This window comes from Capra hircus (assembly GCF_001704415.2).
Source record: "Capra hircus breed San Clemente chromosome X unlocalized genomic scaffold, ASM170441v1, whole genome shotgun sequence".
NCBI classification, from domain to species: Eukaryota; Metazoa; Chordata; class Mammalia; order Artiodactyla; family Bovidae; genus Capra; species Capra hircus.
Genome location: NW_017189517.1, coordinates 17,947,294 through 17,966,180, shown reverse-complemented (window position 1 = coordinate 17,966,180; position 18,887 = coordinate 17,947,294). Strand labels below are relative to the sequence as shown.

At 37.1% G+C, this 18,887-nt stretch overlaps 1 protein-coding gene across 1 annotated transcript in view; it reads left to right on the top strand.

Moving 5' to 3' along the window:
• The window catches only part of TENM1 (teneurin transmembrane protein 1), a 986,510-nt gene that overhangs the window by 248,209 nt on the left and 719,414 nt on the right, over positions 1 to 18,887 (top strand). The window contains exon 4 of the mRNA XM_018044162.1: positions 17,021 to 17,300. Within this exon, the coding sequence (XP_017899651.1) occupies positions 17,084 to 17,300 (217 nt within the window). The 5' untranslated portion in view covers positions 17,021 to 17,083. The remainder of the gene's footprint in view (positions 1 to 17,020; positions 17,301 to 18,887) is intronic.

Below are 18,887 nucleotides of genomic sequence, written 5' to 3'. Positions count from 1 at the left end.
GTTCATTATAAGAAAAAAATGAGACAATAGAAAGAAAATTGTCAAAACTTGCCTTAGTGCTATCATCTAGTAATCAACATAAGTATTCTATCACCTATCCATTGTTGATACTTTGATGATGTGCATATTCTCAATTTTTTTTTGCTACCAAACACATCCAGCGTATGTTTTTGTTAATTCTCACATCAAAATTGCAAGGTAGATATTATTATTCTAATTTTATAGATGAGCAAACATGAAGTTAAGGGAATAGCAGAGCTGATAATAGAACCCAGGTCTGTCTGACTTAAGACCTTTTTCCAATATACTTCTTCTCATTCTTTTATAATAGAGGTATTTGAGGATACATCCTCCTCCCTTTAGCCAACGTCTGTACTTACACTGAACTGCCGAATATGTCATTTCTTCCCCTATACAAAACAACTTGCCAGTAAGGTGTCATCTTCACATTAAGACAAGATTTACCAAATAAAAATGATTGACTATACAGTTAGGGAACCAAGTCATCCAAAGTGATAGTGATATTTCTGGAAAAGTCCTCTGCCTCACCCATGAACCCCTTTACCTCTTCGCTTAAACAGAAATTATTTTTCCTGAGAGTTTCTATTAAAATGATAGCAAAGGTTCTTGTAGCTGATGAAGTGAAATGTTCTTATTCTTAAAAATCTACAGAAATGTCTTCTTCAGATATTCCACAGTGCCTTGTTCTCTAGCATCTTCCTTCCCTGTTAGAGAAGTAGTCTCCCTTGCAATGATTCTTTGTGTCAAACTAAGGTCTATTTAGAGGTTTGCAACTAATAATATTTTTGCAACCCCCAAGGGCAAAAATATTATTCTACATAGGAGCCTTTAGCTACTTTTGTCCTATGCTTTTAGTATTCTTGGTTGTGTCCTGGTTTAAATTCTTATTTTCTTTTCTGGAAGTGACTTTCATTTTCTGAAATGATAAATCCCCATTCTCTAGCCAGAGATAAAGCTTAGGCTCAGTTATATCCCCACTTCCCTTGAACTGATGGCGAATCCAGATGACAACCTAGAGCCCTTCTCCACAGTGGAGAATCTGGATAATTTGTACCCACAAATGGGTCAAGCATATTGCATTCAGTATTCCGTCAAGTCATGCCAAGTCCATGCTCTCACAGGTTTAGTTTTCAAAAGAATGGGCTAGGAGGTTGTGTATTTCCTGGCATGGAGTATACCTCTTAGTGAAATGAAAGACACTTTGCAGACCAAAAACTGGCATGAAACATACCTTTGATTTCATCGGCAAGCATGCCATATGTCACAAAATTCTACTGCTTCCTGTTATTTCATCTGAGAGCGCCTTTCCTGCACATGGCTCTGAGTTGCAGTTAAGGAAAATGGATAGTGCAGTTAATTGATGTAAATAACTTGAATTCATTTGGGCCTAAGGTAGTTATTTGCCAAATTAATAGTATGCTGAGTTTGATACTCTTTATGGGAGGTAGCATGTTACAGTGAAAAGAGCAGCAGACTGGCAATAATGAAACCTGGGTTCTCATCCACAGTTTGCTACTACTGCCTTGCTGTGTTTTGCAAATATTTGAGGCTCTGTTTTCTCATGCAAAAGTGGGAGTAATAACATCCTGGCAAAGGACTATGTCAGACGGGTGTCAGTGTATAAATTGTAACCCTGTATGTGAGATTTAAAAGTTGAAAATGTCTCAAGTACTTTGCAAAATGCAAAATACTCTTTATATATACCTTCTAATGAATGGCTGAGTAGCCATACATTTATATGAACATCGATTGAAAAAGCAGAAAGGACAGTAAATATTTCATGTTTTCTACACAAAACTTGTCATTGCTAATATTCTGATGAAAGGTAATATATCCTCAATGTAGAGAACAGGGAAAATAGAAAGAAAATAAAAATCACACAATACAATACAGAGATAATTGTCATTAGTGTTTTGATGTATTTCCTTTCAGTTTTTAATTTTTTTAAAAAATAATTGGTAATAAACCTCTATGTATGAGGGGTACTGCTTTTCTGGTTAAAAATTAATAGAACTTAATTATAAGAAATTAATAAAAAGTTCTCTGTAATCAAGCCCTTTTCCCATGAAACTAGATTTAATAATTTTTCACAATTAATTTCCATTTTGTATCTTATTTTTTTCATGTAGCATTATATTCTAGGGTTTTCCCAAATCATTAAAAATTCTCTGAAGCTTTTTAGTATCTAAAATTTTAAACTTATGTGTAAGTAGAGAGCATGATTGACTGAACCCAGCATTTAGCCATCAGATAACTTCATTAATTTTCAGCTCATGAACAGTCTTGCTTTATTTACACCTGACTCATGTGCCTCTCTTGCCTCACTAGATTTTTTTGAAGTAAGTCCAAGATATCGTATCATTTTATCCATAAAACTTTAGCAGATGGCAATAAGATACGAAGACGCATCCTTAACCTAATTACACCATATTGCACCTTAAAAATAGACAAAAGTAAAGTGAAGTCTCTCAGTCGTGTCCAACTCCTTGTGACCCCACGGACTGTAGCTTACAGGGCTCCTCCGTCCATGGGATTTTCCAGGCAAGAGTACTGGAGTGGGTTGCCATTTTCTTCTCCAGAGGATCTTCCTGACCCAAGGATCGAGCCCAGGTCGCCCGTGTTGTAGGCAAACGCTTTACCTTAAAAAGAGACAAACAATAAATCTTTAATATAATCAGATATGGTGTACATTTTCAGATTTCTGGGACTATTTCATAAATACATGTATAGTTTTTTTCATTTCTTTATTCTCATGAGAATCCAAATAAGATGTGCACATGAGAATTTATAGCTTTGTATCTTAAATCTTTTTCAATTCCTATATTTCCCTTCCCACTATTAATTTTTTCTTTGCAATTTATGTGTTGAGGAAAATTGATCATTTCTCACTCTCTTGATTTTGCTGTTTACATTCCTGTTGCTTTATGTGATAGGTTTCTCTGCCTCTAGTACTTTCTATAAACTGGATGTTAGATTTAGACTCCCACTGGTTAATAGAAATATAATTCAGAATACATATGTAGTTTTTAAATTCTGGAAGCCATGCTGAAAAAGGGAAAAATAGGTGAAATTAATTTTAAAAACATATTTTATTTAACCCAGTATACTCAACTGTTTTCACATCCATGTATAATCCACGTAAAATTATTCAGGTCAGTTCAGTCACTCAGTCGTGTCTGACTCTTTGTGACCCCATGGACTGCAGTATGCCACGCCTCCCTGTCCATCACCAACTCCTGGAATTTACCCAAACCCATGTCCATTGAGTCAGTGATGCCATCCAACCATCTCATCCTCTGTTGTCCCCTTCTCCTCCCGCCTTCAATCTTTCCCAGCATCAGGGTCTTTTCAAATGAGTCAAATTATCAATGAGTTGTTTAAAATGGTTTTTCTTATAGTAAGCCTTTGAAATACTAAGCAAAAAAGCTACAAACCCCTAATGTGTGTAGCATTTTTATAAAGTCCTGCCATTAAAATATCAGGATTTGGGCTAGATTTCTAGCTATGGCCTAGTAAGAATCTATAAAACCACTCCTTAAGAAACGACTATAAACTATGAAGCGCTACAAGTTGACAGAAACAACCTTTGAGGCACCCTGGAAATTAACCAAAAGCCTCCAACATCCAAAAGGCACCTATACTTGAGTAAGCTATTGGACTCTGAGTAATAATAATGGGACTCTGGTGGTTTGCCTTGGGCATGCTCATGTGCCACACGTACTCTTCCCCACTTCTGTACACATACACATGTGCATGCATTTGCACACAAGCACACATACATAGATCGGTCAATGCCCATGTTGGGCAGGCTATACCATAGTGGGCTGGTTCACTTAATATGGAGAGATGTACAGTGCCCACGTCCAGGGACATTGTTGGTAGAAGTGATACTCTCAGTGGAGTTGAGCCAGTGGGGAGGGTCAACAGTTCTCCTAATGTGAGGTTGTGATAAGCATATTTTAGTCTGAGATTGTGCACATGTACAGCGTGCAGTGGACACTTGAGAGAGCTTAGACCAGTTCTGTTCATTAACCCTGAAGCAGTGCACAGAGGAAATACAAAAGGCCCAATGGAAAATGAAAGCTTTGGCAAAGTTGAAAATGGCATGAGCTTTGATTGTGCTCTTTCCCACACACAGATCCATTGACAGAAGATAGAAAGAACCCTTATAGGTTTAGGTGGTTGAGGACAACCTCTGTACAGTTTCTGACTGACCACAAAGCTACAGGAACACAGAATTTACCCTTAGGAAACCAAGCTTAAAAAAAGAATATAGCAAAAATACTAATCAGAGAAATCAGCAGCCATACATCATTGGGGGATGTATTTCTCAGATTTAGCCTGGGCAGATTACTAAATAAATTTTAAAAATCTGTAGTAGTTAATTTCAGGGGAAAAAAAATCAGAATCCAGAGTTGTTATGTTTCCCAAAATGTCCAGATTTTAGCAAAAAATTATCAAATATCCAAAGAAAAAATCAATCAACATAAACTGTGTCTGAATATCTCCAGATGTTGTAATTAACAGACAAGACTTCAAAGACTTTTGAATATGTTCAAAGAAGAAAAGGAAACCACGAATAAAGACTTCATGGAACATGACAAAAATGAACAAACTCGTGATTTTCAAGAAGGAAATAAAAATATAAGAAGAACCAAATAGAAATAATTAAAATGAAAAATCCACTAGAGGGACTCAACAGCAGATAAGATGGCAATGGAAACAATCAGTTAACTTGAAGATTGAGCTATAGAAATTGTCTAATCTGAAGAACAGAGAGAAAAAATATCAAAGAAAAATGAACAGAGCCTCAGGGACATGAAGGGTAACATCAAGAATACAAAAAAAAAAAAAAAAAAGAATACCAACATATACATAATATTAATACCAGAAGGAAGGTGGAAAAGAAAGTGGCAGCAGAATATGCTTAACAAAAATATTTGCAAATTTAACACAAGGACTATATTCAGAAATAAAAAGGCCATAAAAGACATACATGCTCCAAGATGGATGAACAGGGGCACAGGGGCATTATGAAAGAAGTCAGATGCAGAAAGACCACATATTGTGTGATTCCATTTATAGCAAATATCCAGAATAGGCAAATCTATAGACAGAAATTGTATTAGTAGTTGTCAAGTGCTGTGGGGAGGTTGAATTGGAAATGAATGCTTAATGGATTTAGGGATTATTTTCAGGATGGTGAAAATGTTTAAAAGTGGATGGTAGTCATGGCTTCACAACTGTATAAATGTACCCCAAATCATTGAATTTCACATTTGAAGTGGTTCATTGTATATAATTTATATCTAAATAAAGCAGTTTAAAACGAAATAGTAAACAAACAACAAAAAACAAACAAAAAGATCAGTAATATTGGCTCCCTGAATATTGTTTTCAAAACAATAGATAACCTAGGATTGATACATTTACAGTTATGAATGTTATTAATTAATAACCATGCCTATAAATTGTTTTGCAATTTACATGGGGCTTTCACATGTTATATTTTATTGGAGTCATTTCCCAGCACTCTGGGGGAAGGTATTTAGCCTTTATTATGCAAAAGGAGGGACTTTCCTGGTGGCTCAGAGGATAAAGCATCTCCCTGCAATGCAGAAGACCTGGGTTCAATCCCTGGGTTAGGAAGATCCCCTGGAGAAGGAAATGGCAACCCACTCCAGTATTCTTGCCTGGAGAATCCCATGGACAGAGGAGCCTGGAAAGCTACAGTCCACGGGGTCGCAAAGAGTCGGACACGACTGAGCAACTTCACTTTCTTTCTTTCTATGCAAAAGGAGAAGAGTTAGATGATTTCTCCAGTGCCATATAGTAAGTGACAAACTCTGACCTTCTGACTCCAAGTTCACTGCCATTCCTACTCTATCAACCCTACCCTCTGTGGCAGCAACCCAACTGTAATTATTAATGCATTGTATTACTCCCTGTAGATAAATATGGAAACTTAAATATTAGAAGACGGGATCACAAAGGTGAAAATCACAGCTCAATCTGTGTTGTGTTCTTACTGAGCATTTATTGGTAGGAAGGCTGAGGAAGTCTAATAAATTTGCAGCTTGTGACCTAGAATAGTGCGGAAATCTGTATCAAACTGATCACACAATGACCCAGCAACACCACTCTTCTTCTAGCCCTCTTTCATGTGGGTGTCTAGTAAAGGCAAAATGTAGTAAGCAACAGAAATTGTGTTGATTTATACCCAATAACATGTTTGCAGAAAGAAAGTGAAGTCGCTCAGTCACGTCCGACTCTTGCAACCCCATGGATGGTAGCCCGCCAGGCTCCTCCACCCATGGGATTTTCTGGGCAAGAGTGCTGGAGTGGGTTGCCATTTCCTTCTCGAGGGGATCTTCCCAACCAAGGGATTGAACCCAGGTCTCCTGAACTGCAGGCAGACTCTTTACTGTCTGAGCCACCAGGGAAGCCTCCATGTTTGCAGAACAGCCATGTTTTTATAGTTTTACTGGTTTCACTCTTGGCATTGTAGGCTGCTTCCACTTAGATCTAAATTGCTCTTTTCCTGGACATTTTCTTATACCATCCTGGTCCATGAAGCTTATTCCCTTTGTTTGTAGGTAATACCTTACAGGTGCTCTATAGAGTCTAGAAGCCACTTTGTCTCCTTATAAGCTGCAAACTAAAATCTTGCCTAAGTTTCTCACTCATTTCTAGCACCTTCCTCTGAATCTTATTTCAAAGAATCTGTGACCCTCATGACAAAGAGGTTAAGAGTACAGGCTCTAGAGCTGGACATTTTGGATTTGAATTCTAGCTCCATTAGCTGTGTGATTTTGGTGAAATTACTTAACCTTTCAGTGCTTCTGTTTTTTAGTCTGTAAATGAGGAAAACATATCTTATGAAATTTTTGAGGATTAAGTGCAATCATGGATGTAAATTGCCTAAAATAGTGCCTGGATCATCTTTTTGGTCCTTTTACTTCTGATGATAATAATAATGATAATGAGGAGAAGGAGAAGAAGAAAGACAAGAATGACTATTTAAGCAAGCTGACAACTTGAACTTATACTAGGGGCTTGCCTCTGGTACTGTTTTTTTTTTAATTTGATGTGCTAACCATAACAGCCCTGTGAGGCTCATAGGATTAATGATATTAGGTATTTTCCACACTTTACAGAAGAGAAATGGTGGCATGCTACTTTGTCATAAAGCTGGGTCTGGAACATACATTTTAGGATTCTCTCATAGGGCTCTTTCTATTAGAGCCTGCTGCCTTTGAAATGGTTAGCATTTGCCCAAAGGAGCAAAATACTTGGTGTAAACCTCAGCAATTATTATTAACCCCTGTATCCACCTCTACAATTAAGTCACTAAAGCATCTACATGTTTGTAGCATATGTTATGTTAATTGGAGTAGCTCCTTTTCCACATAATACTTAACATAATTGAAAATGAAGTTCAAGTAGTGAGCAATGAAAATGTTTCTGTTCCCAATTGTTTTACATGAAACTTGAGAGAGTTACTGATAAAATGCAAATTTCAGTGAACTAATGGATAGCAATAGAAAGCTATGATTAATATTTTCTATTGGCAAACTATGAAAGAAATTGATATCTCTGGTTGTTTAATATCACATTTAAAGCCTATTACTTTTCAAGATACTGTATTAAATGTGATGTTACATTTTGGATAAGTGTGTTAATGCTAAAATTACTATGAAATTTACAGAACCCCAGTGGATTTCATTATAAGAAAAATGAATTGAATATGATTGTTTACTAGGGGAAATAGGCAGCTATTGTTCTTCTCCAAAGAGTAAAAAGGCTTTTATACATTGTTACCTTCAATTTTTTTGAAGATTGTTCCCCGTATTAAGTGTTTAGCTGATTTACATAATCTACCACAAAGGATATTGAGAAGTTATAAGAGAAAGACAATTTGAAATTACTTTAGGTAGTTGCTGGAGTTCAGAAGAGATGGTGTGCTGGAGATAGATGTCAGTACAACTCAGAGATGTATTATTATTTTCAAATTACCCGGATATAGAAGTATGCTAAGTTCCATTCAGTTCAGTCACTCAGTCATGTCTGACTATTTGCGACCCCATGAACCGCACCACACCAGGCCTCCCTGTCCATCACCAACTCCCAGAGTCCACCCAAACCCATGTCCACTGAGTCAGTGATGCCATCCAACCATATCTTCCTCTGTCGTCCCCTTCTCCTCCTGCCCTCGATCTTTCCCAGCATCAGGGTCTTTTCAAATGAATCAGCTCTTTGCATCAAGTGACCAAAGTATTGGAGTTTCAGCTTCAACATTCGTCCTTCCAATGAACACCCAGGACTGATCTCCTTTAGGATGGACTAGTTGGATCTCTTTGCAGTCCAAGGGACTCTCAAGAGTCTTCTCCAACACCACAGTTCAAAAGCATCAATTCTTCGGCATTCAGCTTTCTTTATAGTCCAACTCTCATATCCATACGTGAGCACTGGAAAAACCATAGCCTTGATTAGACAGACCTTTGTTGACAAAGTAATGTCTCTGCTTTTGAATATGCTGTCTAGGTTGGTCATAACTTTTCCTCCAAGGAGTAAGCGTCTGTTGATTTCATGGCTGCAATCACCATCTGCAGTGATTTTGGAGCCTCCCAAAATAAAGTCAGCCACTGTTTCCACTGTTTCCCCATCTGTTTGCCATGAAGTGATGGGACTGGATGCCATGATCTTAGTTTTTTGAATGTTGAGCTTTAAGCCAACTTTTTCACTCTCTTCTTTCACTTTCAAGAGGCTCTTTAATTTTTCTTTGCTTTCTGCCATAAGGGTGGTGTCATCTGCATATCTGAGGTTATTGATATTTCTCCCAGAAATCTTGATTCCAGCTTGTGCTTCTTCCAGCCCAGCATTTCTCATGATGTACTCTGCATATAAGTTAAGCAGGGTGACAATATACAGCCTTGACATGCTCCTTTTCCTATTTGGACCCAGTTTGTTGTTCCATGTCCAGTTCTAACTGTTGCTTCCTGACCTGCATATAGGTTTCTCAAGAGGCAGGTCAGGTGGTCTGGTATACCCATCTCTTTCAGAATTTTCCACAGTTTATTGTGAGCCACACAGTAAAAGGCTTAGGCATAGTCAATAAAGCAGAAATAGATGTTTTTCTGGAACTCTTGCTTTTTCGATGATCTAGCAGATGTTGGCAATTTTGATCTCTGGTTCGTCTGTCATTTCTAAAAATAGTTTAGAAGTACAATTAAAAAAAAATCCTGCTCATTGAATGTGAAATATGAACCAGAGATTCTGGGCCCTCATTTGGGCATGAAGTGAGTTGTTGCCATTTATCTAATAGGATATTATGAAATACTCAATAAATCTTTAAAGTTATGACATATATTGTTCCAGTTCCCAAGAACTTTGACTGTATATCTGTGTGTGTGAGTTTTGGCGTCCACATTTCCTAAGTAGCAATGGAGAGTATAAAATGAGAGTAATTGTCCAAAATAATTGGTCTAAAATTCTTGATTTTTTCTTTTAAAATCATTTTCCACATTAGAGGGTTTTTGTAGAGCCTGGAAGCAACATCACCTTTTCCATTCTCTCTCCCTGCTTGCCTCATGTGATCTAGCATCCATATCCATAAAAATGTTTAGAGTTTTTATCCAAAAATATTGAGAACAAATAGATACAAGAAGCTGGGGAGGGGGGCAGGAAACAGAGCCTATACAGGAAGAGATGTGAGATTAATTAATCATCACTATTTAGTTGTGGAATTAAATGACTTTCATTTTTCTCTTTCAAAATGGCCTAAAGCGCCTGCTGGGGTGCTATGAGGAAATCCACTGCAGCTGTTCTCACAACTGAGTCAAATCAGTTGTTTTGGAGGAATATTTTTCCAGAAGGGACCTTTCATGCTCCCATTTTTAGATTTTGAAAGCACTAATAAAACAGTTAGGTTAAACAAGCTCATGTAAACCAATACAAGTAGACAGAATTTCATTTCAACTCTTGAGTGCTATCTCTGATATAACAGAATACCTGTGTACCACAAAAGCAGTCTACTTCTACAGGTATCATTTCCTGGATAAGGAGACCCATATGCAGTACGTAAAATTCTCAGCCTGTCTCCTGAAAAATGATGATTTGCTTTTCTTTTTATTTACTAAAATGTTATGACAGTATCCATGAAACCCCATAATACTTGGCCAGTTCCGTTACAAAAGCCATATGATATCATCATACACACATTGATAGGTATTTTTTTAAAAAACATAATCTAATTCCATCAAACTCAAATTTATTTGGTATATAAGTAAATGAAGTCAATCAAACAGTTGGAGTGTAATTAGTTACTAACAAATTGCTTTCAGAAAGACTCTTACCTTTATCAAGTTTGTCATATTTTTCTAAAACATCTAAAGCAACTGATTTCTGTGCAGCCACTGATCTGCTTTCTTCTTAGTATAATGTTCCTTCATCTAAAAAGGGGAAAAATAAAAAGGGCAAACAGCAAACTATGAAAGATAGTTTCAGCAAATATTATAAAGTCTTAATTTATTTGCTTTATTATACCAATATAGTTTAATTTTTTAAAAAGTAAGGTTCCCAGTCGATAAAGACACAAAAACCATAAATAGTTCACAAGAGAGAAAACAGAACTAGAAAACACAAGCAGAGAAAATATCCAGCCTCACTAATAATCAAGGAAATGCAAATTAAAGGAAGAAGATCCTTTCATTTACTTATTTCAAATAAACATTAAAAAGAAATTCTCAAAGTTGATCAGGGTACGGCTGAAGAAGAGTGTTCCCACACATTGCTGACAGCAGTGTAAATCATTACAGTCCTCCAAAGCCACAAAAATGTTCAAATCTTTTGGCTCATTAATTCAACTTCTTGGAATCTACCCTAAGGAAATAATAAAAAATATTGAAGATGTTCGTATTATTTTTATATGCCTCCAGTTATAATACTTATAAATAGAAAGGGAAAAATATAAATACCCAATAATAGGGGAATGGGTGTGTAAATTATGATACATCCATACTATACTGCCATTAAAAACGATTGTTACACAAATTCTACAGAAAAATGCAAAAAACATTTACAGAGACGTAAAGAACATGAAAAAATATCCGTGTACATTAGGACTGTAAGGAAATGGGCCAGAGTGACAGCAGTAACTCTTACTTGGCTGGTAAGTTTATAGGGGAGCTTTCTCCCTCAAGCAATTATGCTACTTTTAAAGCTATTCTCACCCACCATGACAGTTCAGTACATAAGTGTTTGCTCAAGAAAAACAAAGAAAGGTGAGAAAAGAATCAGCCAAGAGTTCACATTCATTTCCTAAGTCCAGTGTTTTCTGAATCAGTCAATCTGCATTAAAATAAAAGGTCGTTATTAAAGACAAATTATTGTAATAATTACAAAGAGTACTATCCCCCTTTGCTAGGTGTTCTCCAGGTACTTGGTACTCTCATTTCCTCTTGTCTGGTGTGCTAAGAAGACCTGTTTTCCTTGGGTAATGTGCTTTGTTTTTCTCTCTAGAGTGGAGTGAGCCTTTTTAGTGAAAGCCCAAACTTGTGAACAGTTCCTACGAGTAGGACAGATCTGTTTTCCAGTATGAGAGGGCAGCCATATGTTAAAGAACAAAATATGGAAAGAAAATAACAGAACAGATAAAAAGGAAGGGAGGTTATGCTCAACACATAGATGTATACACAGACCCATGGATTCAAAAGCAATAGTTTACTTACACTACCCTATAGTAGACTGGAATGAGTGTGAAGGGTTGGGAAAAGGGGCAGGAAAGGAAGAAAAGGGAGCTGAGGGGAGGGGAATACAAAGTTGGCTTTGAATATACCCACCATTTGTTGGGTCAGTCGATCTAAACTTCCCTTCAACTTCATATACAGTCATGGGATTTTAGAGTTGGAGGAGCTCTTTGAGATAATCTAATCTCCTATGACCTTGAGATAAACTAAAGGCTCCAAAAGAGGGGAAGGTTGTGTACCTTAGGCCACTCTTCCCAGTATTCTTCTGAAAGACAAAGTAGAACAGTGATGGGGTGTGGTCTTTGGAGACAGATTGTGTGAATTGAAATCTCAGCTGTACTGCTAGTTACTAGCTGTGTGACCTTGGGCAAGTCACCTAACTGCTCTGTTCCTTGGTTTTCTTTATAGAATGGCTATAAAAATAATACCTACCTCATAGAGTGCTGTAAGAATGAAAAGATTTAATATGTGAAAAGCATTTAGGACAGTGACTGACAGGCGTGATACCTGCTGTGAGGTAGTTACTGCTATGGCTGCTGCCGCTTCGTTGTGGTTGTGATAATCCTACCATTGCAAGGCCAGTAATTTCCCTACACCAAGTTGTCTCTCCCTAGCCTTATGATGACTAAAGAAATAAACATAGAACCTCCTTGGGTCTCCTCTGAAGTCACCTTGGAGTTTATCTTGTTAGCAAGTAGAAAGTGGAAAACACAAGGGTAAACCACAGGTGGTGACATTTGAATTTATATTATGCGATCTATCAGGATGAATCTTCTGCAGTAGGAAAGATAATTGACTTCTTTTTTGTTTAGTCTGTTACATAGGAGCATGTGTTTTACCTACACAATTGCTTTTTTTTATTATTCATCAAAATAATCGAGAAATTAAAAATTATTTTGGTGTGTATTGCATTATATGTACATTTGGTTTCTCTGTGTGTTGACAATATCATCATGTCTAAATGACATTGGCTTGTCAGTGGCCCTCCAGGATGCCATGTTGAGCACTGAATGAAAAAGTCAATTAAGCAAATATGAGCATTTTCCTTACCATGGCATATTTAGAACAGCATCTTTTCAGATGTATTGTGTTTTCAAACTTCGTTACATTTAAAATAGTAATATTTTTCTTAATGTTTTATCACTTTTTATTTTCAAAAGGTAAACTAGTAGTGAGTAATGTCAAGCTCTGTCTCTCAAGACCTGGGTAAATCTCTATTATATACTTTCACAGCTCTAGGCACACCGTTATATATGCCTCTATATCATGTGTCTAAAGAGAACTAGAATGTATTTTCTGCCATCTGGGTCCACTGATGTAAATTTTAAGATAAGAAATTGTGGTTGAGGGCTAGGGAGCAGGGAAGGATTATTTTCTCTCTCTCTTTTTTTTTTTTAACCAATTTGTGGTATAAGATTATTTCCAGGCTATACTCAATGATTATAGCTGTGAATAGCTGTGATGAGAACATTAAGAATGGTTCAAAATGGATATAGGCATCTCTCACTCTCTCTCCTCATCTCATTTTCGTGTTGCAAATATATATACTGAGGGAAAGAAGAATGTCTTAATTTCTATATGTAAAAATAGAGGAGATTTTAACATGATAAATCATAGTAACCAAAATACAGTGTTAGGTATTAGATGTGAAATGGTTTTCATTTTTAAATTGACAGGTTTGAGTGATGTAAGTTTATAACCAACTGAGACTTAACAGGGAGCATTATTCTGACCATATCTCTGCTATGTTAATCCCAGGCAGAGTGAACCAAAGGCTTCACTGAAAAAGCAAGTAAGAGTTGGGAAGTGTGTTTAGAAAGTAGAACAATACTTATTTATCTCCATATTATGACATTTTATTAAACATTTTATTATTTTTTTAATTATAAGATTATTTGATATTTTTCCATTATCAATGACCTTATATGGAAAATAGCTCTCCACCCCTGCTCAGTAAACTTTCAGTCTTTAATAAACAAAGAACTGTATGTGTTAGTTAAAATGAAGTTAAATAAATATTATTAATGTCTCCTTTTCTGGGTGAAAGTCCAATCTTCAGCTGCAATGATGCATCTCAGAAGTCTGTTATTGTTACATTTCTCACCGTGCACTGTTTGTAGCTAAATCAAGGGGCTTCTCTGGTGGCTCAGACAGTAAGGAATCTGCCTGTAAAGCAGAAGACCCAGGATTTAATCAGGAAGATCCCCTGGAGAAGAGAACGGCAACCCACTTCAGTATTCTTGCCTAGAAAATTCCATGGGCAGAGGAACCTGGCAGACTACAGTCTGTGGAGCAGCAAAGAGTCAGACATGACTGAGCAACTAACTTTCACTTTCACTTTCAAGGCCTAAAATCCAGACAACTGCCTACCTTCTGAAGAACATGCTATGGGAACTTGAAAAGAAAGAGATTAAAATTGCCCTTAGATGCTCATTGGAATTTCAGTGGTTGTAATGATGGTGGTGGTGGTGAACAAATAAGCAGTCCTTTCCCAATACCTTCATGTTTAATGCTTAGATAGTACTTTGGTTTGTTTTTTGTGAGTTATTCTATTCTACTTTGCAGTAGAGTTGTTTGTTATCACTTATATTACAACTGTGAGTTCCTTGGGTGCAGAGACTATGGCCTGTTCATTTCTACATTTTCTCTAGCCCCTTCTGTAAGTCTTGACATTGGTTTGTTTAAATCATTTAGCAGATATTGATCAAATGTGTACTATACGCAAGGCACTGTGCTCATTTTAGGAATATAGAAATGAATAGAACGATAAAAATATCCATTTTCATGGAGGTTATATTTTCGATCGGAGAGACATGTGGCAGACAATAAACAAATAAAATATACAATATACCATTTAGTGACAAGTTCTATGAAAGACAGGAAGGAGGACGAGAAATGACATTTTTTAGTGGTTTACAATGAGAGGTTGCAAAGGCCCTGAGGTGGAATTGTGCCTGGTATTTTCAGAAACAGCAAGGAGGCTAATATCGGGTTGGCCAAAAACGTCATTTGGGTTTTTCCATAACACCTTATGAAAACCCAAACAAGCTTTTTGGCCAACCCAATACGTCTGGAGTGGGTGACATAGGAAGAAATATCAGAGGATGAGTTTGGAGAGGTTAGGGTGGGGAGAGGTGGACATTGTAGGAGTCCACCTAGGTCATTGTAAGAATTTCAGCTTTTATTTTAAAGGACATGACTGAGTGACTAAACTGAACTGAAGGTGCCAATAATGCTTTTGAGCCAAAAGAGATGATATGACTTAGATTTAAAAGCTTCATTCTGGCTGGAGTGTGAGGAATGTGCTATAACGGAGCAATGGTGTAAACCAGGGGATCAATTAGGAGGCTTTGGCAATAATTGATGTGGTATTGGGGAAGTAGAGGATGCCTTTGGATTCTGGATATATTTCAAAGGTAGTACCAACAGGATGAACTGATGGATTGTATGTGGAATGTGAAAGATGGGAATCAAGCATGACTTCAGAGTCTGTGGCTTGAGCAAACAAAATAATGAAGTTGCCTTTTACCAAGAAAGAGAAGACTATGAAAGAGCATGTGGAGAAGGGGTGGGAATCAGGAGCTCAGTTTTGAACTCAATACATTTGAGATACCTTTTAGATATCTAAGTAGATACATTGAGAAAGCTGTTGGATACTCAAGTCTGTGGCACAGGGGAGGGACCTAGGCTGGAGCTGTGAATTGAGGATTTTAGATTCTGTATGTAAGAAGGCATGAACTTAGATTGTTGCTGAATCACCAGTATATATTCATTTATCTGCTTTCTCTCCAAGGATGCTCAGCTCTGATATCAATTCAAGCAAACAAGGTGCCTCCATAGACCACTTATGGAATTTGTAGGTTCAGGAGTTAAATAGTTTTTACTATGTTTGTGCCTAGAGTAGTGCTAAGTGGTATGGGATATATAAAGATGCATAAGACTCAGAGTCTGCCTTCAAGGATCTTAATATGTGGTTAAGGCCTCGACTAGTGAAACTGTTCATGCTGTGAAACATTGTGTACCTTTGAATGCTCATGAGTCAATCTATCAGCTTTACAGAGTGATTTCAATGTTCTTTTTGCTATACATGTGATAGAAATTCCCAAAAGTGAGATACTGTATGTGACAAAATAGCCACCATCCAGATGTCAGTAGATTTCTTTGAAAATGCATATGGTGAAGAGCTGAAGAAAAATCGGGGAGTCATTTTCACTGCAAAATAAAATCATGGCCTTGTTTGGTTTCAAGCTAAGTTTCTTTAACATTGTATGAAAGGGCCAAGTTGCAAAGTTGCAACAGTGCAGGAAAATGATGATAAAATAATGTATAGAATGAAAATAAGCACATGTTTACAGGACTTAAAACTTTTCAGAAGGCTTTGGCATCTCAGATGGTGTTTGAGCTTCTCAAACCGCTCTGTGCTCAGTAAGGGGGATAATGCCTCTACTGGTCTTAAGAGCCTTATGACTCCTAGCTCAGCGTTCTGTGGGGAAGGGGATTTCTTTCAATGATTTATCATGAAGTTTTAAGTTTCTATTTCTAAACCCGATTTAGATCCTGCTGTTTCTACACCAGTATACTCACCTAGAAGTGCTGTTTATATCCTCTCGGTACTATGAAGAACAAAAATTTACCACCACCTAACTCATTAAAAATGCTCTGCAAGCCCGAGGCACAGAAGCCACAATATGAACACAGAGAGCTCAGTCCCCCTTAAGGACACTTTATTTCATGAGCCTCTCTAACTCAGATTCATTCTCTTCCTCGGAGCCCCTTTCTTAAATGCAATATTAAACCAGAGGCAAGAACGTGTTTTTTTCTGAATGTAGTTCTCTTACCAGTTTTCATTTCAAATGTAGGATGTGCTGGGTTAATATTTGTACTTCTGGCCACTTTAAAATCTTATAATTTTTTTTTTAATCTGACCGCAGACTTTAACATTAAAAACATGCACACGCCGTAGAACAACACAGTCCTTTATTTGCATTCTGTTACAAATATTTTTGAAGGCTGTCTCTTTTTAATCTTAAGTATTTTCTGATACTGCTACCTCCAGCTTAATCCTAAATGCTTGATGAAGTATGCATGGAACATAGTGTTATTATTGCCCCAGGCTAGTTTCATGTCATACAGTTTGTCTTTGGCTCCCCTCCTTTGATAGTATTATCAGGACCAATTGTGAATCTGCCAGATGCATTTTCTTGCAAAAGGACAAATCTAAGCAAGCTTGTGTTTTTCCATCCCTCTTTCAGGACTGCATACACTAAAGGAGTTCCTCTTCCTTTTTTCATGAAACTGAGCTTGCTTCATCAGAGATGGAGCAAACAGACTGCAAACCCTACCAGCCTCTGTCAAAAGTCAAGCATGAAATGGACCTAGCTTATACCAGTTCTTCTGATGAGAGTGAAGATGGAAGAAAACCAAGACAGTCATACAACTCCAGAGAAACTCTGCATGAATATAACCAAGAGCTGAGGATGAATTACAATAGCCAGAGTAGGACGAGGAAAGAAGTCGAGAAATCTACCCAAGGTATGTTTTTATTGGATTTTTATAGCTAATATGATTTCTCACTAGGGAATGGGTTGTGTGCGTAAACTTATGTTTTGGAAACAAATTTGCTGATGTTAATTGGTTAACAATTCGTACTTCTTACATATGCTTAGTGAATCTGTTTCATGTGCCAGTCCTAACTGTGGTTGTAGATTACATGTGCTTTTTACGGATTATGCATGAGTTTGCATGCAGCAATCCTCTTATCAGAGCATTCAAAATTTGCTTAATCCTACAAATAGCCATTTACAGACTGAAAGATAAATAATTTATAGTAAGATGAAAAGTAAACAGCTAAGTGCTTTTCAAGCCATTGCCTATGTGGGACGAAAGTCTCAAATAAATCTTCAGCATCTAAAAGAGCTGTAAAAAGGTTAGTGGAGACTACCAAGCAAAGGTCCAGAAAGTTTGTCGACAGAATGCTGAAACCTTGTGCAGCACAGTCCAAAGGGAAGGTAAGAATTGGTTGGAACCCTCTCTACCACAGCCATGATGTGGGGCATATCCGTTGGACAACCTAATTTCTCAATTGTGGATTGACAAGATAGTTTCTAATAAGTAGACAACAGGTAGATAGAAATATGATTTCCTTATTTCTTTTCAGATGATAGAGAAGTGGTATTAGACCCCATTTTCACTTCATAGGAAAAAAAAAAGAGATACTGATGTTGGTACTGATTACTTTTTTAAAAAGAAACAATAAGTCTGTGTGGAGATTTTTTTTAAAAAATGATTTGGTTATCTAGATCAATGGTTCTCAAAGCATGGACCTTGGTCCACCAGCAGCAGAATCACCTACTGACTTGTTAGAAATGCAAATTCTCAGGGACCACCACAGACCATGCAAAATTCATACATGAAAATTGCTTTATTGGAATCTTACATTAGAAAAATTTTTAATTGAGCCAAAATTTGAGATATTCATACCAACATTTAGATATACACTAAATATTTATTTTAACTATGTTACTAATGTTTTCAGTTCAGTTCAGTCGCTCAGTCGTGTCCGACTCTTTGCGACCCCATGGACTGCAGCACGCCAGGCCTCCCTGTCCATCACCAATTCCCGGAGTTTACTCAAACTCATGTCCATTGAGTCGGTGATGCCATTCAACCATCTCATCCTTTGTCATCCCCTTCTCCTCCTGCCTTTAATCTTTCCCAGCATCAGGGTCTTTTCAAATGGGTCAGCTCTTTGCATCAGGTGGCCAGTGTATTGGAGTTTCAGCTTCAACATCAGTCCTTCCAATGAATATTCAGGACTGATTTCCTTTAGGATGGACTGGTTGGACCTCCTTGCAGTCCAAGGGACACTCTATGGACGGAGGTTTGTGACATTGTACAGGAGACAGGGAGCAAGACCATCCCCAAGAAAAAGAAATGCAAAAAAGCACTAATGTTTTAGCTCATAACATACTTGGTAAAAGTTTTTTATCTGTGTTTTCAAGAACTTCATTTTAGTCTTCCCTATTTAGTCTGCTGAAGACTGCAACTTTGTTATGAGTATTTTTTTTCTTCTGCATAACTGGACATTGGGAAATATTTTCATATGGGAATTTTTTGGCT